The following is a 26,823-nucleotide window of genomic DNA, read 5'->3' as shown; positions in this document are numbered from 1 at the left end:
TCAATCTCTATAATTTAGAGTTCGCAACTCTTTTGTTGAGGGTTTGGATTTTACCTCTTTTTTTAATGTATCAAGCTACTTCAAAGGTAATGGCTTCAAGAAAAATTTCATGATATGAAGCAGAACTTAAGTTTTTGAAGCAAGCTATAACTGAGCATTTTTACAGTAGTTAAATCACAAACACAAAGCAAAAAGTGCCACTTTAGGAAAATTAAAGAATGGGCCGGGGATTTACCTCAGTGGTTCTGCTGCCTGCCTCAAAAGTGCAAGGACCCGAGTTCGATCCCTGGTACCAAAAAAAAAAAAAAAGAAAAGAAAAGAAAATTAAAGAATCACAGTCTGAGAATGTTCCACTCTGCAGGGGGAGAAACACATTAACAGAAAAAAGCAATAACCCAACAAAGAAGCAGCCACTGACGACTCCTTATGCTCTCTTCTTTTATAGCCTAGTTTCTAGCAAGATAGGCTACAATTTTTATTGCAATTTCTACCTTGAATTCATATTCTGAATTATTACAACCCAGACGCTGCCTGCCCCACCATCCCATTCCTCTGAAATCATTCTCAACCACACACTAGTGACTTGCCAGTTATGTCAGCCCCTCTCCTGCTTGATTTTTTCCATGCTATTTGTCACTGTCACCCATTCCCTTCAACTCTCCCTTGCTTTCACAGATGGTTCCTTTTCCTCCTCCCCCTGTGAGTGGGTGTCACAGGACTGTGTCCTGGGCATTCTTCTCTGCTCATCTTGCACTCTTCCTGGGCCAGTCGCTGGCTCCCTGATGACTTGTGATGACTCCCAAACCTCTCTCCAGGGCAGTCTTCTCATATATTGAATCCACTTTCTTCCCATTCATGGGTGATGTATACGAGTCTCCGGCATTCTGCAGTCTCCACCAAGCCAAAACTGAATCCTGTTTCCTCCAAGCCCAGATCATCTTCCTGTGGTCTTACTGCTCAAATGGCACCACCATCTATCCAAGCCAGAATCTGGGATTCATCCTTTATTCTGAGGATGTGAGGCCTCGTCATCTCATATCCAGGAAATGAATGTGACACGTCCTGCCACATTCTGTCCATTCAACATCACAGGCATCACTAGAGCCTGTCCCTCCTTTCCATCTTCACTGCCACCGCCTTAGTTCATCACTTCTCTATTATCCATTCTCCTTGCCTCCAGATTTGTTCTCCTGTGCTGTCAATTCACTCCCTTCCCAGTTTCCAGTCATCTTTCCAAGATGTAAAACCTATCTTGACAATCTCTAGCATGAAGATACTAGGATGACAATCTTGAATGGAATGAAAGGCCTCCAGTGATCTGCCTTGTATACTTTCAGCCTAAAGTCCCACATCCCCCTTTCATCCAATTTTCATTAACCAGCAGGCTCTCTCAGCATTTGCTCTGAGACCTCTTCATTCTTACCCTGTCTCTCATCTCCTAGAGGAGTTATCCAACTCATCCTTTACAGAGCACAGCTCAAGGACCATCTTTATGGAAAGCATGGAAGGTCCTAGGCTGCCTAAACATTAAGTCCCTAGTCATTGCTATGGCATCAGTCCGCCCCACACTGTACCAGTCTACAACCCTGTGCCTATTTCCCGAACTCATGAGTGGGGTCTTAAGCAAGATGGCACCACGTTTTCCATACCTCTGAAGCAGTAGCTCTAATGAAGGGGCTTGGGTTCACTGATGTCACATATGAATGACATAAAAATCCACACAGATTTTACATCAGCAAGCAACATTACATATTACAAGTACTGTGCTGAGTTTCCCCTCTACTAAATTTCTCTGAATCACAAGATGCTATTGAAGATAAGGCATTTCCATTTACTGAAAAATGAAATACTGTATTGAAGTCTATGAAATATGACATATTAAAAAAGCATCACAAAAGCTTTATGTACTTAGTCACTATACCAACAAGACATTTTTTTTAATGTAAGTGCTGCAAAATAAACCAAAACTTTCAAAGAACTCAAATTATGTTTCTACACAAAGAGAATACATACATCTTTAAAAACAATGATACTGAAGTATTTTCCCTTTGGACAGTTCACTAAGGAGCTGTTTGTTCTGCACTGGATTGTGGGGGCTGTAACACAAATGTGTTCGTGGGTGATGATCCAAAATCCTGAGATGACCTGCCTCCAAGCTCACCTTCTCACCTCCACGTCCCTGCCCAACTCCCGCTATAAACAGAGCCATGTTCTCCCTCCACCCCAATTTTTCTCAACACAGCTCTTGACCTCAGTTACTGCCTGCCAGTGCAAGCCCAGCTACTCATGCTCCTCCCACTCTCCACATTCCATCAACTGTATCTCTTACCCATTTTATCCTACAAAATATGGAGGGCAGGGGGTGAGAAATTTCCCTGACCTGAAACTTTATTTACCTTCTTCCCAAGGCAGATATGCTGGGCTTCAAAGTTAAAAACTACCTGAACACAGGAAGACAAAACCCTGAAATAAGTAGGTTTTCTTTGGAAAACTGAAAAGGCCTCAGAATTGGGAAAAGAGTAAACCTTCCAAGAACCTTTAAAGTGTCATTAACTTACAGTTGAGCCACTGTATCCAAGAAATCCTTGAAGGCATCCTATTGCCTCTCCAAGCACAATGCCCCAAGGGAATGTGGACACAAGCTTTTAACAAACTAGACAGGGTCCCTGCTCTCTGGAGCTGACAATCTAAAGAAGAGACACCCACACCCACACCACTACAAATACTTCATTACAAGAGAAGGTAAGATAAGAAAGAAAAAAGTTTTTCAAAGATCACAGAGATTTCAGAAGAATCTGAAATGGACAGAAAGGTCTGGAAGTTTCCATGAGGAAAATGGTTCTGGGCTGGGACTGGACTCACCCTGTAAGGCTGACATGCAACAGCCATGCAGACATATGGCAATCAAAGCCTAAAATCTTAACAACTGGATGATGACACAATAAACTGTAAGTCACGAGGAAGGATGTAAAGTTACCTTGCATAAGGAATGCCCTTTCATCTGTTCCAGAATTTTCAAGCATACATACAGTGCCATGTACTTTAAACAATATAATCAGTAAAACACTAGTTTAATATTTGCTATCTAAAAGTATCTGCATGCCCACAGAGAACAAATCACATGAAATAAATTCCTTAACTTTAATAACACACTAAGGCTACATCCAATGAACATCATTTAAGGTTTATCAGAAAAGCTTCATATTATTTTTAATACAAAAACCTGTATATTAAAAAGTCCCACCCTAGAAAAACCTATGTCCATCATCTTTCAATGATCGTAATCAGACACGTTTACTCCAACTTAGGTTTCGTTATAGGTAATCCTTCACATGAATCAGAGTTAAAATCAGTGCTTTACTATTTGTTTAAATCAAACGTTAGAAGACATCAAATATTCATTTTCCAATGCTTTTATTTATCCATGCAGATATACAATTATCATACATTTAAGAATACTTTTTAGTTATTAGCTGGTCCGTAAGAAAAAACTATACAAAAGTTTATACTATAAAATTGTATCTCAGGTGATTAGGGTCCCCATAAGAGAAACTCCAAAGGCAACTGCTCAGTACCCTCCTAATTACAGCAGAGCACAATCTGCTAGTGGTAAATGTGAAGAGAATGCCTATCATTTTCTTTATCACAAGGGAAATGCCTAGTACAGTGCCCTCATTTATTTCACATGAAACAGCCCTTCTAACCCTAGTTTCTGAAGTAAGACAAAAGGCCATGTCCCCAAAATGTACTTATTAAAAATTATCTCAATACAAGATCTATTGTTTTATATTACTTAACTGTCCTTCCTGAAATTCACCTGGATGTTCCAGAGCAATTTCCTAAACTGTTCATGGTTGATTCATCTATTCTAACATAGAATTCCTCAGCAACACACAATACAAAAGACACAGGCTAATACAGTCCTCACAAACTTTAAAATAGGTACATCTGAAATATAAATATGACTTTGCATTCATAATTTTTCCTCATGACTAAACTCTAAATTAAAAAAAAAAATACATGGATGTTTTCAAATTCATGGTGCGTGCATCCTGTTCTCATGACACAGTCATTTGAACTTATCTGCAAAACATAAAGCAATAAATTATGAAACAGAGGAAGATAAAAGCATGAAACCCCAATCCAGTTTACAAAATGAAAATCATAACGTTGTAGGACATGTAATGTGAAATATTATGTTATACATTTTTCTGGATAATTTAAAAAATTATTCTTGATTGTAAAAGTAACAGATCAATTTAGAAAATTTGGAAAATAAGGGGAAAAAAAAAGAAGCCAATCTTTATAACCCTTCCATTCAAAGGAACTATACTTTCAGTAGTATATGATGTATAATTGAAATACATGATGAGTATTTCAAATTACAGTAAAAGACACACTGCCATTAATCCACCTCAAAATACAACCCCCTCACTGCAAACACACTTACTACATTGTTCTTGTCACTTTCTAAAGCAGTTCTGGATGTCTTCTTTCATGTCTTTAGTTGTACTGTCATGACTGCATTGATGTCCTGAATCAATTCAAGTATCTACCTTTCATGGTCATTTTAACACTGGCGAAGAGCCAGAAGATGCATGGTGCCTGATCCAGTAAATAAGGTGGGTGAGGACACACCATAATGTTTTTATGAGCCTGCCTTTCCACTGGATGGCACTCAGCAGAAGTATGCACTGTATTTTTGATCGCATCTCATAAAGACATGAAAGAGGACTCTACAACTGCTTCAGAAAGTGACAAGAATGATGAGATAAGTGTGTTCAAAGCAAGGGAGTGTGTTCTGAGGGAGATTAACAGCAATATGTCTTTTATTGTAATAATCTTTTGCATAGGGGCAACCCACTTTCTAGACCCTCTTCTGACTCTTAGAAGCTTTCTCTTCCTCAATAAAGTCTTTCTACTAAAAAAAAAAATCTTTTAATTTAAACATTCACTGTATATTCTGATCATACCTCAGACACAAGGAACTGGGGTTTCAGTTATATACATGCCTACGTATTTTTTGAATAAATTTATTAAGAGACTACTTCATTTTTATCTTCTGCTTACTTAATATATGGTATATTAACTATATGTCATTAAAAATTCTTCTAAAACATGATTTTGACAACTTACTACATGGATGTGTCAGAATATATTTAACCATTTCCCTGACATTTATGTCAGTTCCAATTTATTAACATAATAAATAAGACTGCCATAAAAATTAGCTCAACTACTAAACAAAGGGAAAATATCTGAGAGAATGGAAGGGTAAGTCAGTCAGTCCAGCACAGGAACTCAGACAGGCCAAAGGCCTTCCCTCAACAAACTGCAAACTTCTCTCTGTCTTGGAAGGCCATTTAAGCCCAATTCATTTTTATTGTCACATTTTAATACTGATGTTCATCTTCTTAAACTTTAGGAAATAAGATTTTTTTTCATAATAGTTCCAAACTTAATCATTTAGCCTTGAAACTCAAGAAAAAGACTACTTTCTTAAAAATCCAAACCCAGTAATTTAAAATAAAACAGTAATATTTATGATTTTCAAAATAAAGATAAATTTTTCTCCTTAATACTTACTCAGTATGAGAAACCATCATTTCTTCCCTTTGTCTTGTAGAGTAATTTAGGCTTCCACCTGAAACACAAACACAGTCTTTTCATTGTAACATTCAGCAAAATTTAACTATGCACAAATATTTGCATAGCTGTATCTTTTTTTAATAGAAAAGATTATGAAAGATGAAAAAAAATAGAATTCTTATATGATATAAATAATCACTCAATTTTAGTTATTTAAATTTGGAATTATACATTGCTTCAAGTTTTGTTAACTGGAATATTGTACAGTGGACCCTTGAAATTCATGGAGGTTATATTCCTAGAGCACCTGCAAACTGTAAAAAACTGAATTTCAGATATGGTCAGGAAAATGCCTAAAAATGTCTTTTTTTATAGTTTAAACCCTATATATGTTATGTCTCCCACACAGTTATGTAATTTAATTTAATAAAATACAGTATTAATAAAGCCTTAGAAGGTACAGGATGTTCTGGCAGCACCTTAGGGATATTAGGGGTTTAAGAAGAACAAAACTGAGAACACTGGAGATAGGTACATGCAGTACAGCAACCTCTTAAGATGCAGGAATGCTGGTGCATCTGCTTGAGATGGGTTACAAGGCAGCAGCCAATCAGCAGCAAGAAGAACTAAATAACGCTCTCAGACTGGCTACTTGCAAACTGCCCACCAAAAAACAACTGTGGAAGATATTTGTGGTTACCAGGAAACTGTGGGGTTTCCATGAACAATTAGGTTCTAAGGAAAAATCCTCGAATGACTGAGACTGTAAGCTCTGAACTGCAACTTTGTGGGGGTATACTGCATTAACATTCAATAACAGTGAAAATTAAGAGAAATTTAAGGAAACTGCCTAAATTTAATCACCATGTATATTACATTCTGCTAAGTATATAACATCCTCTAACAGCAAGCAATTAGGAAAAATTAATAAGGGCAATCTCAAAATCTTAAAGAACAACAGAAGACTAATGCATATACTAGTTAAAATTAGTTTAAAAAATTTATGGGGCCGGGGATTTAGTTCAGTGGTTCCACCACCTGCCTCATAGGTGCAAGGTCCCTAGTTCAATCCCCTGTACCAAAAAAAAAAAAAAAAAACTTGTAATTTCTAATTCTAAACAAGACACTTTAAACCTTAAAATAAAAACTGCAAATATAAATCTGCTAGCTGATTTTTTCAAAATAAAGACAAGAAGAGCATGATGGCCCTTGTGTGTAATCCCAATACTCTGGGAAGCTGAACCAAGAGTATCTCAAGTTCAAGACCAGCCTGGGCAACTAAGCACAACCCTATCTCAAAATAAAAAATAAAAAAAGACTTGAGGCTGTAATCCAGTGGGAAGGCTCTGGGCTCAATCCCCAGTACCACCCTCCCCAAAAAGAGTTTATATTTTAAGTCTTTAGGTTATTTTTTAAATGCTGTATTTCCTTATGTTAATATAACATCTAAAATTTTATATTACAAACCTCAAACTGACTTGGCTAGAAAACAAAAAATAATTTCAATAAATATGAAGTTCCAGAATACTAATTCCATATTTTATAATCAAATGTGTTTCTTTTGTCATGAATGGAAAGTCACTACTACATGAACTAAGATACTAGCCCTCAAGGAGGCATGCAGAGAGCAACAAAACGGAGCTTGAGAGGAAGATATCAAAACTTACCCTGGGCATGATTCACCAAATAAAGTAACACCACAGATAAAAGTGCCACTAGGAATTTAAAAAAAAACACAGAGCCTTTTAAAAATATCTATTTCTTCTCAATGATTCCTAAGTTATCATAATTACAAACTAAAGTTCAGACAAAAAACAAATTTTTATTAACTGGCAATTATACATAATATTATTCTCTCATTATTTTGTTTCCAAGAGCACTAGAAATAAGCTACACCCTCTTTCTCCAGGGTCAGAAACAGAGGCTGAGACTCCTACAGGCTACAGGCAAGGGAGCCCACGGCCCACAAGCATCCCCACCTTTCTCCCTCCGTAAGTGCTGGTCCTTCCAGGTGCTTTCCCGAACTCCTGCTGACCCCTAGACTGGAGTTTATTATTTTATAAAATTCCAAACAGTAGTCCTTTGGGGATTTTAATTCTAAAAATACCATGTCCATTGTACAAATGAATAACCAAACATTAAAACATAATTAATAGACTCCCATCACCCCGCAGGCAGTAAAGATCTCCAATGTCAGTGCTTGTCTTTTTCCCTTACCAAGTGAGGCACACTGTTTAATTTACTTTAAATTAATCTGACAAAAAAATTTTTAAATGGCTTAGTGTTCTGTTTGACACAAATATATGCTAACCTATGGACTGAAATTAAACTTCATGTTGCATCAAAAATAGACAAAAACACTTCATGACCTAATGTTCTGAATTCTTAAATGACCCCCCTTTTAAAAACAAATGAATTACTTTCTAAACTTGATGGATTATTTCTAAAATCAAGAAATATTAAAATGAATTCGAGGGTACTCATAAGTAATGATCTGCAAACACCACACTTCAAGTATACACAGTCTACTACTTACAAATGGAAACAAAACTTGTGAAAATTATCACTGTAGTTTGTTATTTTAAATAAATTAATGAAGTATAAAAGGTAATTTTTATTTGTTACAGGAGAATATATTTTCAGATAAACACAATTTAAGTGTATGGTAAAGATTCTCTACAGAAAAATACTGATTTATATTTTAGTTTTTCAATGATTTCCTAGTGCTTCCTATTTTTAACCAATGCACGGGTAAAAATTAAATAACAGACTAAAAATAAAAGCAATGAATAAACCATGAGCAGTCACACCTAAATTACACCAATCTCTACATGTTCACACTCAGGACATACTCAGGACTTTTCAAATTGTTCCACTTTAAAGGGGAAATTTTCTTAAAAGCATAAATATTTAAAACAGAGCATAAGACTGATCCTACTGCTGCCTTTGCAAATACAAATTTCCTGAAAAAATGTTTAAATCTTCAATGAGCTGACCATAGAGAGACGAGCTGTAAACGTCTGACACAGACTAAGAATCAGGCAAATCTGAGCAATTATGTCTTAGGGATATGTATTGGAAGTAAAGAGAGGACAATGACAACTCAAACCTAATGGTAAAAATGAGAACATCATGCTATGTTAAAAGGACCTTAAATGTTGTTACACGGCATACTCACCAGAAACACAGGCAATGAAGAAAACTTCTAAAAACAAATATCCCCGAGTATCCAATATCATGCCAGCAATAATGGAAATGATTGCCAATCCAAGATTCTGAATGGACTGCATGCTGCAATTTAAAAAATACAAAAGCACATTTCATTTTCAAAAGTCCTCATACAGAAATTAACACTTCACTACACATATTAGTATATTTACTAGTGTTAAGAGATGTTTTAACCAGAGATAGCTTGAAATAGATTTTATTTCCTATCCTGACTATTTCTGCTCCAAGAGCGTCTGCTCAAAGGTAAGGGAACTTGCCTTCTATGTGAAATCAGCACTCAGTACTTAATCCTGCTGAATGAAAGAAAGACTATGTAGACACCTCCCACAGGTGCAGCTGCCCCATCTGCCTTTCTGAGACAGGGAGGGACTCAATTTCTCACTGAGAAGTCCTCAAGCACATGGGTAGGGAACCCTAACATCAGCAGTTACCTCTTAAGAGATTGCCCTACTCTTATCTCTCTCGGCGAGGCCTAGAGCTTGTGTTGCCACAGCACTACCTTACACAGATTAACTGCTCCAGGTCTCTCCAGGTTCACAGATATGCCAGAAACCTGAAGATGACTAGACTCAGGAGACCAGAAAATATTTATGACCCACCATGTAAAGACTATACTTACAAGCCATATGCAGTTCCCAGTTGATGTTCAGGAACTAAAAATGCCACCATTGGCCACAATGCACAGGCAAGCAATGAATAGGAGAGTCCCAGGAGACACTACAGATAGCAAGCCAGAAAGGTGAAAGTCTTGTATTAGCCAAAAGATGATTTTAATCACTAATAGATGCAAACTAATAAAATTAACATAGTTAATTAAAATATAAACATTTACGCTAATTTTGTTGTGATTAGACTGAAACATATTCAAAATATACAAAAAAAAGTCTTGGCCTCTCTATTAAGACTATCCTTCTAATGACAAGGTGCACACTGTCTTAACCACTTTTATTTGTCATCATATATCATATCATATGTATATATAACAAGTTGAGGCCCAGGATGCAGTCAAAGACCAAGCAAGAAAAAGTTAATTTGCAAAAAGTTCTTATGAATGTTTTGAGAAAGCCAATTTTCCATTATTTATTAGGGATAATAAATTAAGCAATCAAGAAAACATTATGCCAGTAGTCTACTCTCTTGCCTCTAGGTCATCAACTCAACTGGAAAGCAGAGCAGAGAACCCACTACCACCACTACTGGTTGTCAGACAACATCTAATGGTGGCATTTTTTCAATTTAAAAAGACACTTTGATGATTTAAGTCTGAGTAAGTATCACTGACAGCTATTAGATAAGCAAATATTAAAAGAATGTCTGTGCCCAACACTGACAAGGAAAACAGACACATCTATGTGTTACTGGTGAAGTTACGTAGGAAGTTACTGGAGCCACTTCACAATATCTACCACCATGTTAACTGTCCAAAGCCTCTGCTAAAGCACTTCTACTCTAGAACCTGGACTGGCCCTTGAAGAATAATTCTCCAGGAAGTCTAAGTGCATAAACAGTTATGTTCAAGATGTTCTTTTATCAATAGGCAAAGAATGCAGCACTTCAGCTTATAGTCTTTTTTTTTTTTTTAAGGTACCAGGGATCGAACTCAGGTCCTTGTGCTTGCAAGGCAGGCAGCAGAACCACTGAGCTAAATCCCCGGCCCTCAGCTTATAGTCTTAAAAATGACATTTTGAAGAACAATAAAAAGACTTGGTGAATTTATTATCAATTTTTAACCTACTAAGACCCAAAGACAAGCAAATAGATATTGGGCCAATCAATTTTTTGCCACTTTTGATGGAAGAACTTTTCAATGAACTTCAGAAAAATAAAAGTAATTAGCATCCTGGTTTTCATAAGGCTATTTTATTTCAAATTTTAGTTCAGCACTGAGGTTATCCTAAAAATAAGCCAAATGAAATTAAAGAAACCTTATAAATTAATAATTTATAGTGATTTTTGCAGAAATTGAAATCAAGACACTATTTCCCCACTGTCAAAGCACTGCCACCTGAATTTAATGACCAAGCCTCCTGACAATGGACTTGACAGAGTCCTTGCTGAAGCCCTGACCACTCAGGTGTCAAGATGGACATTACCATAGCAATCCAAGGGTTCCACATCGTGAAGGCCAGCATCATGTGGGACACGAGAGTGGTGGTTACTGCACATAGAACCCAGATGATGTTCTTCCCTGTTTTATCCACCAAGAGCCCAAATACTGGGGACATGGGAGCTGATATGATATATACAACACTGCCCAGAGAATATGTATGAAAGTTAATAAAATGCCATGCACCTGGAAATATCAAGCAAGTTCCTAAAAACATTAAGGAAAACAAACCCTAACTTAATTAAACATTCTTCTAAATGATAATCAGAAAATAAAATATAAAAAGTAGTTCAAGACTTCTGGTTTTCCATTAATGCAAACATGGACACTCGAGATTCAAGTTCCAATATTGTACAGTCTTGGTTTCACACTCAATACTGGGCTCACAAACATTGTTTTTGCCTAATTCAAACTGCAAAAAGAACTTGCAAAATTAAGGAAATACCTGTTAATTGCACTTGCTGCCTGGGAAGAAAATCCAAATTTCTCTATAAAGAAAATTCTAAAATTAAAAAGAAAAATGAATACATTAGAAAAACATACTGTTTTTAAAAACTTAATGCCAACTGAAAATGAATAAAAGTAACTTGAGCTCAGTAAACTTTTCTTTTTTGAAACTATTTTCCCCTTATTTGATATTCAAGCCATCTACTAAAGCTTAATAATTTATATAAATATTTCACTGACTAAAACATGATGCCTATTTCTCTTTTACATATAAACAGTCCTCACCATTTTTCATAAAACCAAATTTACTACTGCAAGGAACTAAGACTGCTTGTTTTGTGAAAGCAGTACTAGAAAGGCTCTTTGCTAAATAATAAATAGAGCGCCAGGGATTTAGCTCAGTGGTTCCACCACCTGCCTTGTGAGCACAAGGTCCTGTGTTCAATTCCTGGTACCAAAAAAAAAAAAAAATAGAATTCTTGTCTCAAATTACCTAAAATGACAGCATAAATTTAAAGATTACACAGTTACATCTCCACAAATACACTTGTACTCACATACTGCTGTTTAAGCCACTGGTAATGAAAAAGGAAAGAGAAGTAGAAGAAAAAAACAAAGAATTTTCTTTGAGCCCTGAACTTAAGTCTGGAAGAATTGCAGTCCCAGTTTTCAAATGGAGATCCAACTAGTCACAGTGCACCAATATGTGGTTTCCATTTGCAGTAAGAAGCCTCCTCACCAAAGAATAGAGGAAATAAAAATACTAGACCAGAATCTACTGTTGAATCAAAAATACTTACGAATTATTTCTTCAAAGAATAAAATTATCAAAGCAATAGTAAACCTTAAGCTAAAAAAATCCACTATATGTCAAGATATACAATAATCCCTGTGTAAATATAAACTATAACCAGACAAGAAAGATTTACTGCTAAAAAAACCAAAATTGTCATTTATGTGATTGAGCTCTCATTATCATTTAGCCAAGAAAAATGGAATGCTAGAAAATACTTACTTCCCAAGTCCAATAAAAGGGAACACCACAACATAATAGCCAACACAGATGATAAATATCAGCCAGAGGGGTAAGGAGAAGTCTTTTATATCCGTTAATTTAATAACTTCACCTTAGAGAAGAAAGGGAAGACAGTATCAGCATAATTTCACATATGTAAGGAGCTACATCTGTACTCAAGATTTTCTTCATTATGTGATTAGCCATTCCAATTCAGATTTTAAAAATACTACTCTAGAGAATTACATACATAGCATCTCTGGGATAACTTAAAAGATGTGTAAGAAAAATCAGAAGCTAAGATTGGTATTGACCATCCCATTCCCTTCAGCAAACAATAATTATTTTGCAAATATACAAAGTACAATCAAGAATATAAATTCTGTCAAAAAGTTTAAGGAGAAAAACGTATCCATACACTTAAACAAGTGGAAAAAGATGTGAAAATATAAAATAAAACATAGGTATTTAGCCCCACCATGTTTACAATACTGCATTAGGAACTTATTATAAATTCTCTTTAAAAGGCCACAATTCCCCAAATTCCCATTCCTCTTTCATTTAGGCTTACCTGTTTTTCCTTGTTCTTTATGAAGAATTTTCTCTGCTCTCTGATCCAAGTAAGCAAGAGCCAAGGCACAGATTAGTGAAAAAATACAGGTTATACCCCCTAAACAAAAAAAGGAGATTTTTAAAAACAGAACCAGACTAGAGGTTCCTGAAAGGTAGCATATTATATAAGCATCAGAAACACAGCAACTGAAAGGAAGCATCCTAAAGATATGAACAAGGAAATCCAACAGTTACCATTCGAGACAGAGAAGAGGAACAGCACAAGGCAAATTCTCAATAAATAATTTCTATTATTGCATTATTTCCCAGTACAAAGGTGAAGATTAAAAAGACTATAACCAACTAGTCTTGTAAAGCACAACAGAGTAGGGAAACCTGATGACTAGTTAGAAAATTAGTCCTCATTTGATGGATGCCAGGAAAATACTACAAAAACAGTCTGATGCTGCAACCACTCTATCTTCCTTCTTGAGTCTGTAATCTACTCTCTGGAGCCCCAGGGGCCCACCCTCCCAATGCACAGCTCTCCCCGGCTCTCCTTCCTGCGAGGTCAGCATCTCTCGCTAATGTCCATCTCATCCCATCAAAGCCATCAAAACAGTGAGTAAAGTTCACACTTCCCGAGAAGAAATTTAGAAAGCTTAGTAAAACATACGAACTGCTTTATCTTTAATTGGCTAACTTATTATGGTCTAGCTGAAAAGTCAGAAGATTTGGGTCCTACTGCTGACACTAACAAGCTCAATGATCTTGGACACAGAACATAAGCTCTCTGGGGTTCAATCCCCATGTGTAAAATGAGAGGCTCTGACTTGTTCACAGCAAGGGTATTTTTTAACTCTATTTTTGGCTCTATAAGTCTTTAAATTCTAAAATTCTCCTCTGTGGAGGAAACTAAGTTGGGATTCTGAAGGGTATTTGAAAGTGACAAAGTTTTAATTAAGGCAGTGGAATTGAGAGGGAGGGTTTGGAAAAGGAACTTAGGATATGTTTGCCTGTTAGATTACCTCTCCTCTGTCATCTTTTTAGCTGGCAGCATATGCCAAGAAATTATAAGAGATCCATCTCTGTGGGCCCCAAATAAGAAGCCATGCACACATTACAGAGCTTAGGCAGACAAATCCAATGCTGAAAAAAGGCATGAGAGGTAAATCCAGAGAACTTCACATGCTACTCAATAACCTACCTAGCAATCAGTGCCGCAGAGCCTTGTTGAAAAGAACTTAGGGACATGAGGGATTTACACAACACTGGTCAAAGACCCAAAATTTTCCAGAAGAGCAAACTGAGACACAGGTTACCTTTCTTGTTCAAGGTGACAGAACTGGTTTGAGGCAGCACTAGAACCCAAGGTTCCTGACTCCCAACTCAGATGATTTTCAACCATTTCATGTCATATCTGACTTCCACGCAATCTAAACTCACTACCAACTGACTTTGATCAAGAAGGAAAAGTTCTTCCTGCTGCTATAGACTATTAAAACCTTACAGGAATAAATTCCAGTTGTTCTAAGTTTTACACACTTTACCTCATTGAACATGTAAGACACAAATGATACCACTAAAGTGACAAGGAAGAATAATATCCTCCATTTTAAGAAAGTGGAAGTTAAAATACCAACAAATACATGAATAATCATTTCTTGGTAAAAGACCCAGCAGTGGATCTTCCCCAAAGAATTAAAAGAATCATACCACAGTGATATATGTGCACCCATGTTCACAGCAGCGCAGTTTGTAATAGCTAAAACTTGGAAACAGCCCAAATGCCCATCAACTGGAGACTGGATAAAGAAAATGTGGTTTTTTTAAAAAAATGGAGTACTACTCAGCCATCAAAAATGAGAAATTAGAGACATTTATAGCTAAGTGGATACACATTGAGGTGATACTCTTAAGTGAAATAAATAGGACACACATGTGTAAATACCAAATAGTTTCTCTGGTGTGAGAAACTGAAAGTGTAAATAAGGACAAAATGTATAATACATAATGTGAAATAGTAAGAAAAGGGGTAAAGGGGAAGGAAGTGGGAGGGCTAGGGGAAAGGGTAGAAGGGAATGGGACTAATATGAGAAAATGGAAAAATAGGAACAAAATCTTTGTAAATAGGGAGGAATGGAGGGGTTGAAAGGAGGGCTGGGCAAGGGTGAAAAATAAGAACCAAGAGAGACTATGTAAAGGTGCAAATTTCCAATGATGAATGTCATTATACTGTATACCTAAAATGTACCAATTATTAGAATGAAAAATCAATAATGTAAAATAGGAAGAAAAGGTCCAAAGGGGTAGGGGTAGTGGGAGGGGCAGGGGAAAGGAAAGAAGGGAAAGGAAAAAATTATGAGAAATGGAAAAAATGGAAATAAAGTCTCACTTTATTTCAATAAAGTAAATAGGGAAGGGTGGAGGGCGTGAAGGGAGGGCTAGGAATGGGGAAACAATAAGAACCAAGATGCATTATATAAAGGTACAATTTCCAATGAGAAATGTAATTGTGTTGTATACCTACAATGTACCAATAAAAGAATTTAATACAAAAAAAAAAAAAAAAAAGACCCAGCAGTGGGGCAAAACCATAACCAAAGCGTTCTGACACCAACTCCTGGGTTCTCTCCTCCTCTCTGCCCACAGTACCTCCATGACAAGCTTTCAGAAGAGACAAGATCTGGGATATGACGTTTCACTCACCAATCAACAGTGTGGCCCCAAGGGTTGTGGGACCAGCAGAACCCAAAGAAGCTTCAATCTTAGAATACAGCCATCCCATGAGGTTCATGTTTACTGTACTTCCCTAGTGATGAAAAAAATCAACAATTTTCAGTTATTTATAGTTCTGCCTTGTTAAAAAAAATGATTTATGACACCTTAGAGAAATAAGTATAATTAAGATCCAGACTAAACAGGGGTAATTTTTTTTTAAAGTATATGGAAAAGGGCCGGGGATTTAGCTCAGTGGTTCTGCCGCCTGCCTCGCAAGCTCAAGAACCTGAGTTCGATTCCCGTTACCAAAAAAACAAAAAACAAAAAAACAGAAAGTATATGGAAAAATCTGACATACTAAGATAAAGCCATAGATAAGATTAATGTACAAAAAATGCCAACTTATTAGAAAATGTTATCCAAAAGACAAACCAACCAAAGCAAACATGTAACACAAGTTATAAAATTCAGAGTTCCTAGGACAAAAATATACCAGTAGTTTAGAAAAAGCAGTTTTTCCTGGTACTGAAGTCTGAATTAAAAAAAAAAAAAGAATCCTTTGAATATCTTTACATAAACAGTGAAAACCACAGTAGATATCATCATATACTCAGCAATAATTCTACCACTTGCCCATCACTATTGCAGGTGTTGAGAATGTCATAAAAACGTAACTGAAAAAATATCTAAGTTTCATAAAGCTTACCATACTTTGGTAAAACAAATATGCAATACATTAAATAATGACAAATGCTTCAAAAAATAAAGGAAAACATAAAGCAGGGTAGAAGAATCTAAAACTGGGAGAGAAGGCCTCACTGAGAATATGACTTCGGAGTAAACTTGAAGAAAGGGAGCTGGGAGGATGCCTGGGTATGAGGAGCTGGCAGGAGAGCAGCCCACACACAGGCCTGTGCGGTAGCCTGCCCGGATGTGAGAGGGCTGAGAAGGAGGCCAGAGACTGGGACTGCTAATATAAAGAGAAAGAGATGAGCTCCCCAGAGAGACTGGTCAGGAGGGGAGCTGTAGGGGACAATAAGGACTTCTGGCTTTTTGTGTGAGAGCACCATTGAGGTTCTGAGCAGAAAAGTGGTGCAATCCAAGTACACTCTGACAGCCTTGGTCCAACTTCTATATTCAACAGGGACCACAAATAGGGGCAGCGGAGAAGCAAGGGCACCATCAAGAAGCTCCAGCAATAACCCAGCAGAGAGATGAAGGGTCTGGACCAGGGTGGTTAGCAGCAGGTACGGTTAAACACTGTCAGATATGAACATATTCTGACGGTACAGCAAATAGGATCTGCTAATGAAAGATATGTGTGTGGGAATGGGGAAAGAGGTGGAGCTCGGGATGACACCAAAGTCTTTGCCTGCAAATGGTAAGAAAAAAGCTATCATTAACTGACGATAAGAAAACTATAGCAGAGGCTGTTTTAAGGGACACTGGGTAGAATACGAAGAGCTGGGTTTGAGATATGTTTGGTTTTTTATGCCTATGAGTCAGACAAGTAGAAATGTCATGTAGGTAGTTGCCTATATAGGTGTGGAATTCAAGGGAAAGGCCCAGACAAGTGACACAGTTTCAGAAGCAAGGCACTGCTGTTTAAAACTTCAAAACCAGATAAGATCACCAAAGCTGTGAGTACACAAAGAAAAAAATGATATCCAAAGACCATGCTTTGGGTCACTCCTTTATTTATAGGTTAAAAAGAGAGAGATGGAATCACCAAAAAAGGTAGAGAAGAGGTGGACAGAAAGGTCAGAAAAAGACTGTAAGATTCTCAAGAGGCCAAGCAAGAGGAAATATCAGCTGTATTCAATGCTACTGATACTGTCAGCTGCTAAGGAAGACTGATAATGAATCCCATCCTTAACAACATTCTCACAGTAAATTATCACATGCATATTTTTTACAAAATGGTAGCTAATAACATTACTCATCTGAGAAATAAGGTAAATGAAAACCTGCTGGTAACTTTCTCCAATATCACTGAAAATATAACCACCTCAAAAACAGGGATGCTGCCTTAATAATCTTTTAAATCTTAAATATCTAATATGACTGGCTTACCAAGTACTCTGTAAGTACTTGCTTATGGAAATAATAAGCTTAAAATTAACAAACTGTAAAGAAAATCAAAAGAAGGCTAGACTTCCAAGCCCTAGCTAAGACATGAATAAAAAGAAAAGTGAGAAGTCCACTGCCCAACGGTGGTGTTATGATTACAGCTCAAGTGTCTCAACTCAAACAAGCTCACGGCTCAGGCAACAGAAAAACCATGGGCTGATAAATCCCAAACACCTCTGAGATCATTCTAGTGGTGCTCAGAAAACAAGAGAAGCACAGAATGATGCAGTTTCAACAAGCAAGTATTTCTCAAGTATTTACAGAGTACTTGCTAAGCCATCTTCCATTAACAGAATGGCTCTCAAACTTTTAGATCACATAACTCTTTCATTTCAGGTCATCTTACCCATACCCTAAACACACCAGATCTAAAGGTGCCCTGGCTGAAGCAGAGGGAGTGCTTAAGATCGGTTCATTCCCTTCCTCAAGTCTCCCAGCCACCTCCACCACTATCACACTCCATCCAGAAAACCCCAGAATGCCCTTCTAGAAATTTAGAGCTCCTCAGAATGTAGTTCAATAAGAAAGGAACTTGATAAGCACTAGTAACCACAATGGAGTCACTGAGAATGAGTCTTGATCAGCTGAACTTATTTCCTTCTTTCAGAAGTTATCAGTCAGCTAGAATCAAACACCTTGACTTTTATAAGACACACAAGGAAGCATCTCAGAATATCCTTCTAGAAAAACTTAGAAAAAGTGAAAAACTACACTAGTTCAAAGAATTACAAATTAAAATACTTTTTATATGTTTCCTTTTAAAGTGATAAAATGCCTTTTTTAAAAAGTAGTAACAGCCGTAGTACAAAAGCCTCAATAAAAAGGATCCTTTCACATCCCATGGATAGGGCTGGGAATATGTCTCAACAGCCCTCAGAAAACCTAACAAACCCTCTGACCCAATAATTCTCATTTCTAGTCACTTTTCCTAAGAAAACAATCACAGAAATGGTTAAGTTTTATAGCAAGAATGCCACACTATCCCATTATTGAAAAGTTAGAACCTACACGTACAAACCATAGAAATACTCCCATATGAAATGCTACATTAAGAAATTTTTATACTGGATTTCTTCCTCCCAAAGAGTATGTTACATCTTCATGCCATTATTACTCTCAAAAAGCTTGGTTTTTTTTTAAAAAAAGACAAAGATTATTTTTTAAATTCTCTTTTATAGAACTCTATGCAGAAAAGACCAAATGGGACAACTGAAATACCTCACAGGATGCATACATTAAAACGTAATGTTGTCCCCTGGGTATCCACTACAAGCCAAACCTAAAACCCATGGACATTTCTAGGCTCCAAACACCCGGAGTATTGGTTAACTGAGTTAAGTCCAGAAAGACATGAGTACCGTGGTGAGGGAGCCAGAATGCATGTTATAGGTCTCAGACAACCACAGGCAATGAACTTCTGATCAAGAACTAAAGAACTGTCATCAAATAAGCAGTGTGCTGCTGTTACACAGCAGAGGAGGCAAATATTAATTACAAGAGGCAAAGGGGGGCAACAATCAGCAAAAGCTACTTGTGAAGGAGGTTTCACCTCTACATGAAATTGAGTTTCATAAAGTTCACTGAAGTACATGGCTGCCTCATCAGAGTGAGCATCTCATCACGGGAAATGTGCAAGCAGAACATGGACAGCCATGTGAGGGAGCTTCATAGCAACCATGCCAAAAACAGGTAAGAAACTGACAACCCAAGCTCAGATTCTTTGAACTAATAAATGTTCACTCTATCATTTTAGACTGTTTACTAACTAAAATAAGGAAAGAAATGCCTTACTTAAAATTAAGCAAGCAATACATTCTAGAGAAATATGTAAAAATCAGTAATTTATCACATCTAAGTGTGCCCAAACTAAGAGAAATTATGCAATTCTACCTGTTGCTTCCTATCTGGCATCATGAGCTTTGTCACCATACTTACAATTCTAGCCATGCTGAGCTGGAGTCCAAACACCAGGTTTAATTCTTTCCCTTTAAACCAACTCACAGCATACGTGTTCTGGGCAACTGCTAAGGACTCTCCACCAATCCTAAAAATAGCAAAAGGAAGAAAAGTCACAGCTTTTAAAGAAATACCACAGTTAGCAATTTTTGACACTCCTCCTGTCACGAGGTAGGGAGGCTCTATGAATCTGTGAGTTTGTGCTGCCTCAACCAACAAAAGAACCATAGCATATACAACAGTCTTATAGTGGAAGTAACACTGTGTGGCTCCAAGATCGGGTCATTAAAGATGGCGTCTGCTTTTTCACACCAACACTCATGCTTGGAGCCCTAAGCCACCTTGTAAAGCCAACTATCCCCATGCTATGAGAAACCAAGCCATACAAGAGGACACATTTAAGTGCTCCAGTCAGCAGTGCCAGTCTTCAAGGTATCCCAGACCAAGTGCTGAACACCTACATAGGTCAACCAACTTCCAGATGATTCCAGCCTTCCATGAATCTTCCCAGCTAAGCCCCAGACATCAGGGCACAGACCAACTGTCCATACTGTCCCACAAAGCCCACAGGCATAATGACATGACTGTTTTATATTGAAAAGTATTAAGAGTAATTTTATACACTGCAATAACCTTGATAGGCAATAAAAGGAGTCCAAGTTACTTTATCACTATTTAGCAAACAAAACATTGATGAGTGGGGAGTCCATACTTTGTAAAAACATAAAAATTCACACTTTTGAGGCCAATACCCAAAGCTTTCCATCAATCAACCCTGAATTCACTTTCCATATTCAACATTTGCTACCTCCCGGGTTTTACTTTTCCTCGGAAAAGCTTCACATACTTAACCGTTTTTCACTTGGGGCCTGTAGTTAGGAGCTTAGTCTCCTCCACATATTCTAAGAATTAGCTGTCTTCACCACTCTGTCCTAGTCCAAAAATATTTTCCTTCTCTATTAATCCAAATCTCATACTTTTATAATGGCCCACTTCATTCACGAGGTCATTCCTGACCACATTTCAGTCTCCGGTCCCTTTCACACTTTTATATGCATTTTGCTTCCTTCTCCCTTAAAGCATTTCTTGTGTGCGTGTGTGCGTGTGTGTGTGTGTATCTACATGACTGCAGTGTTTGTGAAAAGCTTGAATAACTTATTCATGCATGGCAGGCAAGTGCTCTACCACCAAGCTATATTCCTTGCCCTTTTGTACTTTAATTTGAGACAGAGTCTAGCTGAACTGCCCAAGGCTATCTTTGAACTTGTTGATCCTCCTGCCTCAGTCTCTCATGTAGCTGGGATTACAGGCATTAGGCATCATGCCTGGTAAGGCATATTGTTAAATTAAAATAAAATTAGTTTCTGTCAGTTATCTCCCTCAGGGAAGGAAGCCCAAGGGTGGACTTCAAACAGAGAGGTCAACATATAGACACTGTGCTCCTTTCCTTCAACTCTTCATCAGAAAGCAAAAGGATCTGCATGTCACCTGCTGAGAAAGACAATTAATGGTTTTTAAAAATCCTTAATAAGGGACTGGGCAGGGTAGCTCAATGGTAGATTGCAGGTTTAGAACGTGTGAGGCCCTGGGTTCAATACCCGCCGTAAAAAAACACATATAAAATAAGATAAATCCTTAATAAACATGTTAAATTAAATTATGCATAACTTACCCAAAAACAAACCTTCCCAATTCCATCAGCCAAAAAGCATTAAATATTCCACCCAGAGCAAAAATAACCTGCAACAGAATTAATATGGAATCAATGAAGAATAAATTCAAAATATTCAAAAGAAACAGTAAGTAACAAGATAAATCATAACTTCTACAATAGTTTTACTACTCCTCTGTAATCTGTGAAATTAAAATGATAATGTACATCTATTTCAAGGCTTAAAATATACTATATTAGCCTTCAAGGGCATTTATGGATCCTGGATAAGCTAGGTATTCAATAAATACATCTTTTGCCATTAGAAATGATTAGACAAGAATGCAAAAGTCACTGTCAAATAATCGACATTTTGGTCTTTCTTACCTGACCAATGCAAACAAAGCAGATAAAAATAATTGTGCCCCATCTGTTTAAGAGAGAAAGAGTCCTTTATTATAATTCATTTTGGTTTTCTCTGCCCACTTCATTCTCTCCAAGGAAAGAAAAATTAAGTGCTCATGTGCCTCTGAAATCAGCAACTTTCCTAGGCTGAATGCTAATTTACAGAAGTCTAGACTTCTAAGGGAATTCCAAGGCTTCAATAATGATGCATATTAATTTAAGCCATTATCATCTCTTAAAACTTACTGAATAATCTTCAGGAAGTTCCCAGGTCAAAACTATTTTAAAATGAAAATTCTTTATAAAATTTCTATTAAGAATTTAGGAACTGATTCCAAGAAATTTCTACAATAACTTTAAAAGATAATAATTCTTAGTAACTACAAACTACTTTTAAAAGGACAAATACTATGTTAATATAATTAAAAGTCCAACATTATAGTCTGAATATCAATTAACATTCCCTCAGAATAATGAAATGGTAGTGTTATAAGATCCCTTAAAGGTCAACTGAGTAAACTATTTCTGAAACTTAAATCCCTTTCAAAATCCTTGTGAAATGGCCATACCATGCTCTACTGAATGTTCTCTAGCACTAGAAAATTCACTATGGTTCAAAACAATTGAGACCAAATAAAATATATTTCACTCTTCTTTCATACTCTAGCTCTACAAAAATTTTGAAAATGAGCCTCCAAGTCTAAACACTGAAGAGTTACCTCAACTCTTACTCAGTAGACATGGTTTGAATACACTTCACCAATACTGTATTCTCAGTTGATTTCTAAGTCTTCGCTAACAACATACATATAAGGATGAAGTAACAAAGCCTTATACTGTAGTATTATTCCTTCCTCAGCATCTAATACAAATGCTCACAAAAAGTTCACTGGATGAAGAAAGGGAGAAACAGAAAATCTTACTGGGGCTGAGGGAAATACATACTACTTTTGTGCCAAATACTGTACATCCATCTTTCATTTAATCCTCATAACAATTTTACAAGCTAGGAATTATTATCCACTTTAATATCGAGAAAACTGAAGCACGGGAAGTTACAAATAGCTTAGAACAGTTATGTAGTTGAGTAAGTGGCAGCAAGGAGATTCAGACCCTGGTTTGTCTCATCACATGTGAAGTATACTTTACCAATGGCAGATAGCCAAGTTACTTTATTCCATTAACAGCATTAACAGCATTACTAGTCTGATCTTAACTGATATACCAACCAAGTTTCAAAAACCAATTCCACAGTTTTAATATACAAGTCTACACAGTTTTTCCTAGATATACTTTAGCCCCATATTTTTCTAATAACCAGGTGAGATTTACCCATAGGTAAGATTTTTTTTTTCAAGCTTACCGTATTCCAAATACTCGGTCTATCAAAAATCCACCCAAGAAACACAAAACTACATTGGGCCAAGAATACCAAGCATACAGCAGCATGAATTTTGTGGTATTCACCTGCATGTCCTATATGGAAAGAAAACAATTATTTTTCCAAACAACTAACAAATCAAAATATGACAATCTAAAATAGAAAGTGGTTATATTTTTCCTTCTGTTGTAGGACAACTTTCTTAACTATTTGTAAGTCACTTCCTTGAGAATCTCAAAAAAGCTACAGTGCCCCTGCCCCAGAATAATGGTCACCTGGGACCTTCTTGCACGCATATCCCATTCTAGGGGCTTTGCAGATTCCAGGATCAGACACCCTGGTAGGGGGACTGGACCTTCTGTATCTTCAATAGTCTTATTCTCTCATTCCTCCCTGCACTGGGGATTCCTCTCACATAGAAAAGATAATCTCACCCTATTCCTATCTACCTTACCCTCTCTACCTGCTAACTCCTACCTGTTTACTGTTTCATTCCAGAATGCAAAGAGCCAATCTATGCATTTTTTCCTGCTCAATGGTAAAAAATTTACAAAGAAAAAAAGATGATCTATAGCTTAGAAACTATAAATAACAAACATATTTCTACAATTCAAAACCACACTAAGAATACTGTGATGGACAATATCGGCAATCCCTGTCCACATTTTAAAAAACAAAATAACAACATATTCCAAATCAAAAGGCTATCCCATAAAATCATTTGTCATTCATATGATTAAGAAAACAGAAAATGAAATTCAAGCAAAAACTAGTATTTTGGCAATAATATAGAAATAGCACATAATTATTTATCTAAGGCATAAAAAATTTCAAGTCGCATATGTGCTACAATAAATGTATCTTTTGTGGCAACTCAATACAATTTGTGAACAATCCTTTCATCTTGGGATTTGGTATCTAAGGATGTTAAAATATATTCAGTGTACATTTCAGACTAAGTAACTTGAAAGTTGTCAGTGCATCAGCAGTTACAGTTGCTTCAAAGCAAACAAAAGACACAATGGTGAAAGAGTACTTACTCGTTGAATCTGAGTCTGAAGGGCAGCAGGATTATCATAGCAAAAATAGCTACCTAGAAAACAAAAGAGCAAGTATTTTGCAAGTAATGATGGTCTTCATATAAAATTTTCAAGTTACAATTACTACTCAAGTGATTTTCTTAGGGGTGGTGAATTTCTCAGGGTCTTGCTATGTAGTTCAGGCTGGCCTTGACCTCAGCAGCAATCCTCCTGCCTCAGCCTCCCGCCATCACACCCGGCCCTCAAAGATGGTTTTAATGTTCATATTTAAGGTTCAAGGGCTGACACTATGGAACTGTTTTTGGACCACTTCTGTATCTACCAGTATTTTCTAAATTGTAGCCAAATAACTTCTACAATTTTATAGTGTGCAAACAGCAAATACTGGGAGCCTAAATTAACAAGTCAATAATTATTTATTTTATTTTCCTCATGTTTCACATGTTCATTATTCTATTAACACCTTAACAAAGCAGCTACATTTTCCTCATTTAAAGCTACAAACACTAAAAATTTTTACAAACATCCTCAGCAATTTCCTGATGTTGGCCACTACTCATCTTGAGAGAAGAATAGAATTCAGCTATTCTGACTAACCAATACTTGAAACAAATTCTAATTCTACCAAAAAATGTACATGTAGAGTGCTACCAAGGAGGAGAAGTATAACAGAGTTCTAAGGAAACAAATTAAAATACAAGATCTCTTGAGGAGTTAGAAGAGAAGTGGGAAGAAATTGGATATTAATGCACTAGGATTTATTTTAAGGTAAAATTACAATTTCTTTGACAGACTAGAAAATAATATTGCCTCCCACCGAATTTACCAAAAATAAGCTTTCATCTTGAGTAGAGACAATTTCTTAACGTGTTTTATTGTTTTTATTTAAACCCAGAGACTTACGGTCCTTGGTTTAATTCAAGGGAGTCAATGCCATGTTTTAAAGTTAACAGATGGAAATACGTAATCTTTCCAAAAGAGGGGGTCTTTGCAAAAACAAAAAAGTTGAAAGAAACCAAAATCCAAAGCATCCTTTATTCCTACCTTTTGGGGTTTTTTTTAATGTTTATTGTCAGTATATGTTTGCAATACACACTATATTCACCTTAGGGAACTGGCACATACAAGTATTACATCCTGATCTTTTTTTTTACTGCCCCCCCAATCTCTGCAAAGTCTATTTCCTACCACCTCTTTTATTCTTCTCTTTAAATCATTTATATTTTGGATTTCTCATATAAGAGAAACCATATATTTAACTTGTGTTTGATTTATTTCACTTACATTATGGTTTCAAGATCCATCATTTCCCTACAAATGACTCAAAGTTATCCTTCTTTATGGCTGAGTAGTCATCCATTGTGCATACCATATTACATATATTCAAGCGGTAGCATAAAGTTCCTAAACCACTATGTTCCTAAACTTGCTAATTAAGAGATTCTGGCTAGCCTCCTGAAAAACACCTTTCATACCAAACAATACTAGCAATAGAATAGTCGCTCAATGAATTTAAAATGGCAAGAGGAAAGATGTTCTAAAACTCAGCTCAAGAAATTGCTGAGATTTTGTAAGCAAAAACCTACCACTGTCAAGCCTACCACAAGTTCAGTATGATTGCTTCATCTAAGCTACCAGCGAAGCACACTCCCAAAGAGAGAGAGAAATATAAAAGACTGCCAATGGAATCATTCATTTATAAACGGGGGGGGGGGGGTTGTAATGATTTCTGAACTTCTGAGCATCATATGCCAAGACATCTTGAAGATCTAGCTTCCTTCATACCTGTGTCCCCGGGAAAGAGCTGCTGTCCTCTCGGACTTAGAGGACACAGGAGCAGGACAAGTCATCCAGCTCAGCGCTTCGACCCCACTTCGGGCGCCCAAACACTGGCACCATGGACTGGTCCGGGTGGGGCCGTGCAAAGAGAAAGGGGAAGGCACCAGCTGAAGCCCAAAGCTGTGCGGAGGCCAGATGGCACCCACGAGCTCAGGGGGACCTGGCCCAGAGTTGTCGGGAATTCCTCGCTCATCGTCCCATCCCTCCACCCCCGCCGGCTCACCGAAGCCAAGAAAGCACATCAGCATCAGCACCAAAAGCCGGTGCGCCAGGCGGCTGGGGTCGCAGAGGGCCGACAGCACCTGGGAGGCGGCGGGGGCTCCGCTGCGGGCCTCATCGGGGCCGCCTGCCAGCAGCGCCCGCGCTTCCTCACCCTCCTCCTCCATCTGCCTCCAGAGAAGGAGGCAATCTCCGGACGGAGCAGGAAGCCAAGGGGCAGGTGCCCCGCCGGGACTGCGGTCACGTGGTCGCGGCACTCACGTGACCAAGCAGCAAGTCACGCGGGGCCACGCTCATGTGACCGCGCGGAGCCCGCAGGGGGCGAGTGAAGGGTGAAGGCGCACGACTTTCTACCTTCGCACGCGGCGGCTTCCGGAGTCTTGAGGTTCCTCAGGCGCAGTCTCCGGGGCTGGCACGGTCTCCTGCCCTGCTGACACACGCACACCATCGTTGCAGCTTGGCGCGGATCCACGCCGGCTTCTTCCTGGGTGACCCGCCCTGCTCCAGGGCTGCCCTTTATCTCCCGGTATGGCCTCTGCAGCT

The 26,823-nt window shown here is 37.5% G+C and overlaps 1 protein-coding gene across 5 annotated transcripts; it reads right to left on the bottom strand.

Moving 5' to 3' along the window:
* Nucleotides 1-3,397: 3,397 nt before the first annotated feature.
* On the bottom strand, nucleotides 3,398-26,823 carry Mfsd1 (major facilitator superfamily domain containing 1). 5 transcript variants are annotated; one of them, XM_087186437.1, is made up of 16 exons: nucleotides 26,635-26,823; nucleotides 24,223-24,275; nucleotides 23,165-23,277; nucleotides 21,784-21,826; nucleotides 21,418-21,485; nucleotides 19,725-19,833; nucleotides 15,648-15,750; nucleotides 12,958-13,056; nucleotides 12,387-12,498; nucleotides 11,370-11,426; nucleotides 10,911-11,067; nucleotides 9,437-9,534; nucleotides 8,768-8,880; nucleotides 7,257-7,304; nucleotides 5,587-5,644; nucleotides 3,398-4,083 (listed from the first exon to the last, which is right to left on the bottom strand). In XM_087186437.1, exons 1-16 carry the CDS (start codon nucleotides 26,726-26,728, stop codon nucleotides 4,080-4,082), a joined length of 1,329 nt encoding a protein of 442 aa, XP_087042563.1. In that variant the 5' UTR covers nucleotides 26,729-26,823; the 3' UTR covers nucleotides 3,398-4,079. The 5 variants fall into 5 exon arrangements, with proteins under 5 accessions (XP_087042563.1, XP_004834576.2, XP_087042564.1 ...); XM_004834519.3 differs by lacking the exon at nucleotides 26,635-26,823 and adding an exon at nucleotides 26,285-26,541; XM_087186438.1 differs by lacking the exon at nucleotides 26,635-26,823 and adding an exon at nucleotides 26,008-26,087.

This window comes from Heterocephalus glaber, unplaced genomic scaffold (genome assembly GCF_053883595.1).
Source record: "Heterocephalus glaber isolate CG9 unplaced genomic scaffold, H.glaber_assembly_v1.0 deba00001504, whole genome shotgun sequence".
Taxonomy (NCBI): Eukaryota; Metazoa; Chordata; class Mammalia; order Rodentia; family Bathyergidae; genus Heterocephalus; species Heterocephalus glaber.
Note: the sequence above shows the minus strand (reverse complement) of the source record. Positions and strands in the feature narration are given on the sequence as shown.

Bases quoted from the DNA above. Each gene is read 5' to 3' on its own strand.
- Mfsd1 (XM_004834519.3), bottom strand. From the start codon at position 26,447: ATGGAGGAGGAGGGTGAGGAAGCGCGGGCGCTGCTGGCAGGCGGCCCC. The intron at 19,834-21,417 runs GTAAGTTATGCA...TGCTATTTTTAG, and splicing joins TTGGGAAGGTTTGTTTTTGG to GATTGGTGGAGAGTCCTTAG. The intron at 11,068-11,369 runs GTATTTCCTTAA...TTCTCTGGGCAG, and splicing joins GCAGCAAGTGCAATTAACAG to TGTTGTATATATCATATCAG.